Here is a 12,044-nt window from a genome sequence, read left to right as displayed (position 1 = left end):
TGGTGGGGAGAAAAAAAGACTTCCAACGAAAATTAAAGTTACAATTCGCTTTATTTAATCGGGTGAAGATTACAACGATAATATTATCATCTTAGTTTTTGGAAGTGGTAACCCGGGCCGGAACATATGACGGAGGAGGTGGATGTCCGGAGGAAGAAGAACCGGAGGTACGTCCACCGCGACACAAAGGAGCCAATCAATGTAAGCTATAGTTTATCATTATCATCAGGGGACGTCATTACAAAAAAGGGACGTCATTACAAAAAATTGGGAAAAAAATCTTATTATTTTTACTCTTGATTTTTTAGAAATGACGTCCCCAGATGATAATGATTAACTATAGCTTACATTGATTGGCTCATTTGTCTCGCGGTGGACGTACCTCCGGTTCTTCTTCCTCTGGACATCCACCTCCTCCGTCATATGTTCCAGCCCCGGTTACCACTTCCAAAAACTAAGATGATAAATCCAATACAAAAACATTATTCGATACAATCCGAAATCAGAACAAAACAAGACACGTCAAACAAGACAAAAGCATGTTATTCTGCCCGACGAGCGTTACAAAATACACATCAAACAAAATAAAAACACGTTATTCTTCCCGACGAGCGAACTCCTCCGAATGAAGATAATTATACCAATCCTCATCCCACTCAGTATCAGAACCATCAGCGTTGATCACGCCTGAAGGCTGCGAAGCAGAACCAGTCAAAAGCTTCTTCTTCTCCTTCTTCTCCTTCACCTCCTTCACCTCCTTCACCTCTTTCACCTCTTTCACCTCTTTCACCTCCTTCTTTGAAGAACCCTTTCTTCCCTTAGCGTCAGTCCTGCGTGCTGGTTGGTTGCCTGACATGTTCCTGTAAACAATTGAAATTGATTAATATGAGAGACAAAATAAAAAACAAAAAAATTTGAACTTCTGATACATTTCGGAAGTTCATTTCCGAAAACTGGGATGGAGGTGTTTTCGGAAATGAACTTCCGAAACACCCCTGCGATGGGATTTTCTGCAACTTCCATGGCAGACCCCTAAACCAAACTTCAAAACAAATCAAAATACTTCTAAACAACCTAAATACTACTAACAACCTAACCATATATCATTTATACAATTAAAACCCTAAATAACATGCATTTGAATAATAGATCTAAAAATTTCAAAACTTACAAAGTGTTAGGATTGAGGGCTTTTGAATGTTGTTTAGCAGTGTGATTGGAGCCTTGATGGAGCTTTGGAATTCTGTTTGCACAAATTTTCGCCTTTGCCACTTTTTGTTTTGATTTAGGGTAAATGATTGGGGGAGGGGGAGTGTTTTGATAAATCTGCAGAAATCGCAGTATTTCGGAAGTGAACTTCCGAAATAATTGTTTCGGAAATGAACTTCCGAAGTAAGTCAATTTTTTTAAAAAAACACGCTTTCGAAAATGAACTTCCAAAACAGGGGTAGTTTTGTTTTTTCGCAGGAGGTGACCACCCATAGGGAGGTGGGTAAAGAAATTTTCTTATATTTATCAACATTATTATCTAAGAGAGAGACACCATTTTCATATTTTTCTCTTACATCTATTCTTGACATCGTGTTATTTCAAAATTAAAATTAAAGATTATTATTCTTAAAACAAATCTAATTCCAACAAATATAAGACATTTAATTTCATAAAAAAAAATGCCAATTCAAAATGATTTTTCCAATTAAAAAAAAGTCAAGCCAAATTTTTTACCATAATAAGATCAAAAAAATTACCAAAGAATCATACAATGAAAAAATAGATTTCGTGATTGGCCCAAAAAGAATGCTACAAATTACTATAAAAGCCATCTCTTCTCTCTTCTGCCTCAGAAGAATCTCTCGTTGAATATTCTTGACAATCACACTCCTTACTATCATCACCAATTTCAAGGAACAACAACAGCAAGACCTTAATACCCCTTTCCCGCGTTCAATGTAAAAGGTAAACTATCTTATCAATCAACCTTTAAAGTGTTTTCTTAATAGAAAGTAGAAAGGAAACCCTTCTTCCTAAGTTACAATATTCTTGTACGGTAATCACTGTTACTTTTGCTTCATACTTCGTATTCAATCACCGTCTCAAGTAAAGTTGTTTCCTTTCTCACTCTTAGCAATGCCAATTTGAACTTCACCGATGAAGGGATGCATTTTCACTTCAACAAATACTCTCAAATCTGAATGAAAGGGATGCATTTGCTTGATTGTGCGTTTTTATCATTGCTGTCTTTTTAGATATTTATGATTTATTTGGGTTTTTGTATGATTAATTAGGTGCCTTTTTATTGGTTTGTGCGGTTACTGATTTCTATTTTATGTATGGGTATAGTATAGGTGCTATGTAGCACCAATTATTACTTTTTCAAATTATAACCGGTCTCACCGTGTTGGTGTCGGTATCATATAGGAATTCTGTAATTTCTATTCTTGCTTTCGTGCATGGTTTGATTTTAGTTAGAAGTTGTTTTCATTGGCATGAGCATTGATCTTTGTTTATAGGAGAGAGCAAGGAATCATGTAAATGGGACAACCTTAATTGGTTTTTATAAGGTTTTATATGGAAGAGCAAGAAACACAGACACAAGTTAGATAGTGTTGATACTTGATAGCCTTTTTGCATTGAGATGTGCATTGGATCATGTTATTGGCCGACCCTAATTGTAACCTGATAGAATATTTTTGAGTTCAAAATAGTAAGGATAACGATGAGAATCAGTCCCGTATTTATATTTATGTACTCCTTGTAATTTTGAATTGCTACCATAAGAGGTAATAGGGCTGCTCATTGAATCTTTGTATCTGTTTGCCTGAAAGAAGTAAGGCTCTTATTGCCTGTGGGTGGTGTAGCTTACATTGACCGAATAGCGTAGGATTTGGGTATATTTGTCTATAATTCTGTTTATTCTCTTGTTCTGTCATAACTCATAAGACTTTGCTTTCAAACTTCCAAGATGCTTTACTGTTGTGTTGTGTTGGATATGTTATAGATATAATTAGCTGTGTCAAATATGGATTATGGGTATTAGGTAGGTATTTGTGATTTTGCTTGATAATCTTTTTGTGTGGTAATGCATTGAATCACATTAATGGACCGGCCAACTCGAAAGGTAACCCGGCCCAATATTTTGGATCTCAAAATATTAAGGAAGACAATGCGAATCGACCCATTTATATACATACATTGCTTGTAATGTCGAATCATCATTGCGATAAGGGTACTAGGGTTGCTCGCAGTATCATTGTGGCTCTCTGTATCTATTTCTCTGAAAGAAGTAAGAAACCCTCTCACTGTCTGCGTGGATGCAGGTCACATTGACCAATACATGAAAAATCTATGTGCATTCTTCTTCATTCTACTATGATTCTGTTTATTTTCTTATTCTGTCATAATAGTTTGACTTCAACTCCTAATTCTGTAATGTTGTATTTGATACTTTAAATATAACTATCCGAATCATTTATGGAATATAGGTAGCTAATTGTGACTGTGCTTGTTAGCCTTTTTTGCGTGGAGTCGCATTAAACCACATTAATGGACCAACTGACTCGAATGGTAACCCGGCCCAATATTTTGGATCTCAAAATATTATGGAGAACAATGCGAATCGACCCATTTATATACATTCCTTGTAATTCCGAACCATTGCAATAAGGGTACTAGGGTTTCTCCCCGTATCATTGCGACTCTCGGTATCTATTTCTTTGAAAGAAGTAAGAAACCCTCTCATTGTTTGCACGAATACAGGTCACATTGACCAAACCATGTAAAAATGTAAAATATTTGTGCATTCTTCGTCTTCTTGTTCTCGTTCTTCTTCGTTCTGCTATGATTTTCTTTATTCTCTTTTTCTTCCATAACACTTAGCCTTCAAACTTCCTATAATGTTGTATTTGATACTTAAAATCTATTTGTCTGAGTCATTTATGGATTATAGGTAGCTAGTTGTGATTCTGCTTAGTTTTTTGGTTAATCCCCTAACTGTGAAATAAACACCGTATTAATTGTTCGACTCTTAAATTTCCTATGTCTAGATATCTTCTGATGTTGGTGTCATGAGGAGCAGCAAAAAGATTTGATTTTGGAAAAATTTATAAATTATCAATTAATAACATGATTTTATTTTCTGATGTTGGTATGAATACCCGTGTCAGGTTTCATCTTTAACTATATATGTTCAGTAGAATAGATCCACACACATAGTTCTATCTCTAACTTTATAAACAATTGTATCAGGTCAGGGATGCTTCTCTAGGGCATTCAAAGGTTATGACGTGTGTTTCAAGATGCCCATGCTTGTAGATTGCGATCCTCTTGCTTTCATTTTGTTTGCTTAGTTCTGCAAACTATTGTTGTCATTCTTACATTCACTTCGACTGGGAGTTACTAAGAGACAGAAAATGAACACGCATAATATGTTGGGCGTTGTTTTAAATGATATACTTCACATGGTGACACCCTCGCGAGAAGATTGGGAGATACGGCTTGCAATTATAAGTGATTTGCGAAGCACTGTTGAATCTGTGGAAAGCCTGAGAGGTAAACTTCTAAAGCTTTGGGGAACCAAACAGTTTTGACTAACCTAATGTAGCTTGTTTTTTATATGCTTATAATTGGATAGTTATCATCTTTTCTGTGAGTCTGTGTGGGAGTGATTGCTAGCTCCCTCTTATTATTCAGAGCCTCTGTGTTTCTTTTTGTATACATATAACTGATTGAGTCATTCATCCTATATAGTTATTTCTTTTTCTCATGTTGAAATTAGAAAGTATAAGCTTTCTGTTCTGGGAGATTTGAAGGTTGAAGATTTGCCTTACTTAACAAACATATCATTCATCTTTTTTATTGTTGTTACTTATGTTTTTTATAGTTCTTAAGTAATTAATCTTGTCTCATGATGTCTTAAGGTTCTATCATAGTATTACTAGACACAGTTGTACTAATTTGTTCTATTCTCAGTCTAATAAATGGAAAGATAAAAGAGGCCAACTTCTGGGGCAAGCTTCACATTAGCTTGAAGGTTTCATTGATAAATAATGGAAATTGAGAATCTTTAGTATCTTATGCTTAAAACAACTTCTCAAACATTTAGTTTTGTTGTCTTCCTTTAATACCACAAATTTCGAAACAAATGTATTCAAGTGAGTTACCATGAAGTTTGACACTGTTAGAAGTTATCTTTATAAGAGCATCTTTCTAGCTTGCATATGCGTGGAACTCAATCTCATTTAGAATCATAGAACACCAAAAGTGGTGGTGTTTTATGGACCTAACATTTATGGTCTGAATGGAGGAAAGCCTATCATGTCATCAATTATCATGGTTCATGTATGGCTGCTCGCGCTTGCATTGCCTTTTCTTGTCCAACTGCTTTTAGCGGCATTGCTTAGCTTAGCATAACAAATAGAATTTAACTTGGCCGGCCTGTGATCGTAGTCCGATAGCTATTTCTGCCCCAACTTAACCAATGGGGTTTGATAGTCTGGGTTAAGAATGAACAAAAGGCGTGAGCTCCTATATCTTGTAGCGATGAGCAAATTATTTTTGTTTCAGTTATGAAATTTAAGAATTTAAAATTGCAATTTTACTCAATTTTTGGAACAGGAGCAACTGTTGAACCATTTGGGTCATTTGTATCTAATCTCTTCACGCGATGGGGTGACTTGGATATTTCAATTGAGTTATTAAATGGCACCCATATTGCATCTGCTGGGAAAAAACAAAAACAAACGTTGCTGGTAAATTTCCTAAAAGTTTTGAGAATGAAAGGTAATTTTCTTCTAATTGAGACTTCTGTCTCGTAAAAGTTGTTACAAAAATTTGTATTAGTTAGCTCTTATTCGTGATTTACAAATTTGTTTTTTCCTAATCACCTGGAAATGTTCTTTCCAAGTAATACATTTGGTAATAACAATAATTTACAGGTGGATGCATGAACATTCAGTTCATCCCTCATGCAAGAGTTCCCATTTTAAAGTTTAAAAGTGTCCGACAAGGCATATCTTGCGATGTTTCGATCAATAACCTTCCAGGCCTAATGAAATCCAAATTTTTGCTTTGGATCAGCAAGATAGATGACCGTTTTCATGATCTGGTTTTAGTGGTACGTTCTCGTGGCTGAAGTAGGGTTGCTAGGCTAGCAATTGTTTCAGTTTTGATTCATTCTTTCTGATTTGTAGGTCAAGCAATGGGCCAACGCACATAAAATCAATAACTCGAAGACTGGATCTTTCAACTCCTTTTCTCTCAGTTTACTTGTAATCTTTCACTTTCAGGTACCTCTGCTTCTTCTGCATATTTCTGTATGTGGTGATATTTTTCTTTATGTGGTTGACCAATATTAGCATATTCTAGGAAATATTTTGTTAAATACTGTGTTATTAATAGCGGATAGTCCAAAATCCGATACGAGAAATAGCAGAAGCTGCAATGCGGTTGAAATATAATTAAATGTATGTAAAATAAAGCATGTTGCACAAATAAAAGTTGCATAAACATAAATTAAAAAAGTAACCGAATAAAACTCATTCTCAATATTTCAAACAAATATAAAGCCTGACGCATAGTTTGATATTATATATAATAATACCACTACCTGACTCACCACTTCATATTATACATGGTTTGGTTCAGTTTGAAGATTTGTAACTACCAAAAATAGTTGATGCCTCTGTTTTAATATGTTGTCAGTTGGTTTTCTTCTGCGAATAATAAATTGGTCTTTGTCTTCTGATGCATGCAACAAATTCTTTCATTTTCAGACATGTATTCCTGCAATTTTTCCACCGCTGAAAGATATATATCCTACCAATATGGTTGATGAGCTGAGAGGTAAATTCCATCTATGATTTCAAGCATGAAGCGTCATTATTCTATAATTTGAGATATTGGGGCAAATTTTATAGGAGCTGAACCTCTTTACGGAAAGTTGAAATATTTGCTTTTCTTTTAGATATTCAGCTTGTCTGCATGCTTGAATGCGAATAATTCTGTAAATGCATACAACTTGTATCGTACTCCTTATAACGTCTCTGATAATCTATTACCCTAATGCTAGCTTTTGGAATTGAGTTAGGCCCATTTGTTTTCAGTTCTTACATCATTTCAGAGCCTATCCTAATCTTTTTTTTTTTTTTGCCAATTGCAAATATATAATCCTACAAACTTCATAATCTAGATTTCCTAAGAAAGGTTCTTTCTGCAGGAGTTAGAGTTGATGCTGAGAATCTTATCTCAGGAACCTGTAATGCTAACATAGACAGGTTCAAATCAAATAAGTCGAGGCCAATCAACAGAACATCTTTACCTGAACTTTTTATTGATTTCCTAAGAAAGGTAAGATTATTTTATACTTTTGGTATCAGTGGATAGACATTTGTATGCTTTCTCCATTTAACATCTGGCATTCTCAGTTCATAGCTAATAATTTTAAGACTACCTGTTTTTTTCCCTAATCTGTTAAAACACCAATTGAGAAGTTGTAGTGATAGACATTGTGTACTTTTAATGAAAAGCAAAAATTTGGCGTGTATTTGTTTGTTTAGGCTCTCCTTGATAGTGAATTTCCTCGAAATCTATAGCATAACCCTCTTGGCATTTTTTATTTCCAATAATGATCACATCATGTTTTATGTTCTCGCAGTTTGCTCTGATAGATACATGGGCCGCAGAGTTTGGAGTTTGCACTTACACGGGACAATGGGAACAGATAGAAAACAACATGAGATGGTTGCCCAAGACTTCTGCACTATACGTAATACTCTTCTCACTTTAACCATATCTTTCTCTTTAGATTTTTGTGTGTTCGAGGATAGACTATGTTTAATTACTTCGATAAATATGCTCGGTTCCCTTTTGGATTCCTCCCTCTTCAGTCAATGCCATGCGGAAACTAGTAAGTTTTACAATATACAAATTCTCGTGCTCTGCTACTGATATGTTATATTTGAATTTTACTTGATTAGGTTGAAGATCCTTTTGAGCAGCCGGAAAACTCTGCAAGATCAGTCAGTGCAGGACAGCTGAAAAAGATAGGCGAAGCATTTCTAACGACGTACAACTTACTTATATCAAACAACCAGAACCAAAGCTCTATCCTGACCCAATTAGTACCACCACATGTGTCGAGACTTATAGCCGGACCTGTCAATCCTTATTATAATGTCTGGCCTTCCCTTCCAAATTACAACGGCGGTTACCCTCATCTAACTCAACCACAGGTTCAGAAGGGAGTGCTCCCACACCCACAATCAAAACGCCGTGTACGAAATGGCAGGCAGGGAGCCAATTCCAACGGTTCGACTTCAAAACAAGGAGCAAATTTCAACGGTTCGACTTCAAAACAAGGAGCAAATTCCAACGGTCCGACTAAAAATCAAGGAGCAAGCTACAATGGCTCTACTTCAAAGCAAGGAGCAAGCTCCAATGGCTCTACTTCAAAACAAGGAGCAAGCTCCAATGGTTCGACTTCAAAACAAGGAGCAAGCTCCAATGGTTCGACTTCAAAACAAGGAGCAACCTCCGATGGTTCGACTTCAAAGCAAGGAGCAAGCTCCAATGGTCCAACTTCAAGTGTACCTATGAAAGGTCGTCAAGGTCCGCCGCAGCAGCAGGCGTGGAGACCAAAAGCACACACCCAAGCATAGCCAAAATACAGAAGTGAGTATATGTTAATCTAGTCAACAGCTTTAAGAGTAACTGTTGTTTTTTTGTTTACTGGTTCATACAATTCATTGACATCACCGGATTTCTTGGGTTATAAGTTACTTGGCATGAAATTTTTGCTCTTGGATGAAAAGATTATTACTCGACAATGGATTATTACTTGACATTTTGACACGGAGATTATAAATTAAGAATATTAAGAAGCCTAGTATATTAGTCTTTATTTTTAATTTGACATGTGAAAAGGTTTAAGGTGAACCACCTTAATTAGTGTTCATAAGACATTATAGACAGAATAGTTACATTTTTACTAAAGCCACTCAATACACCTCCAAAATGTTGGGTAGTTTTTGGCGTCACACCACTTTGGCATGATAATAGCATCTTCCTCCGATTTGCAAGCTTCTTGTCATTGTCAAACATTTTTCTTATATGTTACTTTGTGCATAATAAGAAAGAATGAGGTAAATTTGAATTTCGATTTTGCGGAAAAACTCTTGAGACTTTATTTTTCATGTATGCGTAGAGTAAATCTGGATTTCAATTTTTGGACGCACCTATAAGATTTCAAAGGGGTATATCTGGATTTCAATATCTGAACAAATCCTTGAGATTGTATTTAAGTGTATTATGTGATACCATCGGGGTGAATTGAAATTTCAATCTCCTGCCAAACCCTTACACAATATTATAACATTATTATATATAAGTTATTATCCATACATTATTTATACAATAAATCATTCATAAGTCATTAATTCATAATGCATATATATCAAAGCATACATTATCCACACATCAGTCATAAACGATACATAGTTCATAATTCAATCATTCAAAATGTTTATATTAAAATACAAACTAAAATTGTATCCAAAAAATACAAACTAAAATATAACTATTGAGTATATTTAAAGTCTATGTTTCTCATTTGTCTCCTATACTGCAGTGCAAATTGTGCCTCTGATATGAGCTGACCTGTAGAGATCTCCTTCTAAAATTGGTGTCATGAGGATGAGCCTCTCTATAAAACCATTGAATGTATCCGTATATTATACTCCATGTACGAGGAGCTGACATACTATACATTCTTTAGAGCTAAATGCTTATGTTAGTAGGCAAATATCCCATCAAAATCTCTATGGAGGACAGGTGCAGGAGCAACAACTGTGAAGTCCTTAGGTATACCTTTTAGATAACATAATTGTCGCAGTACTCGCTCAGGTCGATGTGAGTACATATGTCAAGACCATAAACCATCCATCCAGAGTATTATGATATCACTTCCATATACTATGTTTGACGACACTCTTGTATGGTGAAAAATAAATATCATGAACTAGAATGCGGTCAAGAGCTAGTCTGTACGATTTAGTCGTCGAGTTTTCCATTGAGTGGGTTAATCAAACACGTACATGGAAACTCTTTAGTGTAGTTAGAAACAAATTCCCGATTGACAATATTGGGAAATTCCAGAAGATCCATGCCAGAAAATGGTTCAGACGAAGTATCAGTAAGGGTGTAGAATAAATAATATGAAATTAATAAATGACATGTAAATCAATTACCTGAAATTGATAGTTGCATCCAGTCATTTATCTTGTCTTCCATTTATTACCTTCAATTAACTTGAAGTATAAGTAAACCAAACAAGTCATCTCTCAATTGTACTCGTGAATCCACTCTAAGCTCATGAAGTATTTAAGGTGGACAACATCGACATATGTCACATTTTTGTCCACGAAAATGCATGTGCTAGCGAAAATCAAAAGCATGCCTTCAATGCACATTCTCCATTATAGGAAACCATTGCATCATCACCTGCAACATTTACAACTGCACTCATGTGGTCAACATATTTTTCGTAAAGAATAAAAATCTGGCATAACACCATATAGTGTCTCTATCTCCTTTAGGACATCATTCGCACAAATACCTAATTTTGTAACCATTAGATCGAGTGTCTCATATCTATAAATGGTAAGATGATTCAAAAATCTTCCTGTGATTGGAAGCAGGAGGAGACACAATACATCATCATGGGAAGTGTTTATCTCATCAATCGAAAGATTAAATGACGACACCTCTGTGTGCGACTAAAGACCACATTTAGTATAACAATATACTGTCTTACAGAAGTCATTCACACCATATAGCTCCAACACATCCTAAAATCAAGGTTCATCTGGATAAGGCAACTTTTATCTTCCTAGCCTGGTTTATGCACTTTAGTGTGTCACGATACGGCAAAAAAAAACATCAACGTCAAATAATACAATTTGTATAAAACATATGTTTAAAAGAGTAACTAAACATTTATGTTATTTCTCCTTCCCACACATGCCTGACAGTATGGTGTGCAAAAAAGGAAGCAATGATATGACATATAGACTCTAGAAAAACCACTCGGTGGGGGAACATCAGGTCCAACTACATGATATGGGTTATGCACATGTACAATAACATCAAGAGCATGAGAAGGAGAAGTCGGTGCTTCACCATGAGCCAAAGATACATGACCACAGAAAAACAATCCCTTAGCAGCTCGAGATGATTCTCTAGCAACTCATAATGAGTTGACTATCTTCCTATGTACTGGAGCATGTTGAGACAACCGACCAAGTTTGTATCTTGGTTGTTTGTCATCCATATTTTTCTGTAATCACACAAGACAAGACACATCATCAGCAAATACAAAAAAAATGACAAAGAATAACAAGCATAAAAATTTGGATTTTGTTATCTTAATTAGGGTTCAGATTTTAAAATCTGAATCTACCAAGAGGTGAATACAAAATTTTAAAATTCAGATTTACTCGTATCAGTGAAAAAATCCAAACAATCACCTTACAATCCCAATAAAGAATGATTTAAACGAAGGTTGTAATCTAATGTAGCTTAACTAGTTTATATTGGGTGTAACTTAATGGAGTTTAATTGAATCATTTAAGGAATTGCAATGCATGCATCGAAAGTATAAATGAAAAACTTACCAAATGTGGGAGATGAAGTTGTTTGTCTTGAACGGAAAGGAATAGATGTTGATGATGGTGCTTGGTTTAAATGATCAAGAGTAGATATTGAGGGAAAATGTAGAAAAAATGTTGGACCAAAATTTATAAGAACTCTGGTGTTCTTGGTGTTTTTTAGAATTATTTTTTATTTGAAATGTAAGGGAATGAAGAGGGAAAGACTGTCCGCACCACTTAAATGATAGTGTTTGAATTTTAAAAGTTGTACGGTGCATTCATATTTTGTAATCAGGACATATTTTTTACTTACATTAGACGTAATTTTGAGATTGAGTTTGTAGTATTATAGTTATCGAATTTCAAACTTCAAACGGTGCGAAAGGAGTATTTTTAAATTTT

At 35.1% G+C, this 12,044-nt stretch overlaps 1 protein-coding gene across 3 annotated transcripts; it reads left to right on the top strand.

Moving 5' to 3' along the window:
* The first annotated feature begins 1,799 nt into the window (after positions 1–1,799).
* Positions 1,800–9,114, top strand: LOC131661885 (protein HESO1-like). Of its 3 annotated transcripts, XM_058931535.1 has the most exons (10): positions 1,911–1,956; positions 2,126–2,217; positions 4,246–4,548; positions 5,614–5,778; positions 5,934–6,112; positions 6,189–6,284; positions 6,771–6,840; positions 7,214–7,344; positions 7,652–7,762; positions 7,974–9,114. In XM_058931535.1, exons 3-10 carry the CDS (start codon positions 4,410–4,412, stop codon positions 8,652–8,654), a joined length of 1,572 nt encoding a protein of 523 aa, XP_058787518.1. In that variant the 5' UTR covers positions 1,911–1,956; positions 2,126–2,217; positions 4,246–4,409; the 3' UTR covers positions 8,655–9,114. The 3 variants fall into 3 exon arrangements, with proteins under 3 accessions (XP_058787517.1, XP_058787518.1, XP_058787519.1); XM_058931534.1 differs by lacking the exon at positions 2,126–2,217 and having other exon boundaries at positions 1,800–1,956; XM_058931536.1 differs by lacking the exons at positions 1,911–1,956; positions 2,126–2,217 and adding an exon at positions 4,044–4,144.
* Positions 9,115–12,044: the final 2,930 nt, after the last annotated feature.

This window comes from Vicia villosa, linkage group LG3 (assembly GCF_029867415.1).
Source record: "Vicia villosa cultivar HV-30 ecotype Madison, WI linkage group LG3, Vvil1.0, whole genome shotgun sequence".
NCBI lineage: Eukaryota > Viridiplantae > Streptophyta > Magnoliopsida > Fabales > Fabaceae > Vicia > Vicia villosa.
The sequence above is the reverse complement of the archived record's forward strand: the minus strand, read 5'-3'. Positions and strand labels throughout refer to the sequence as shown.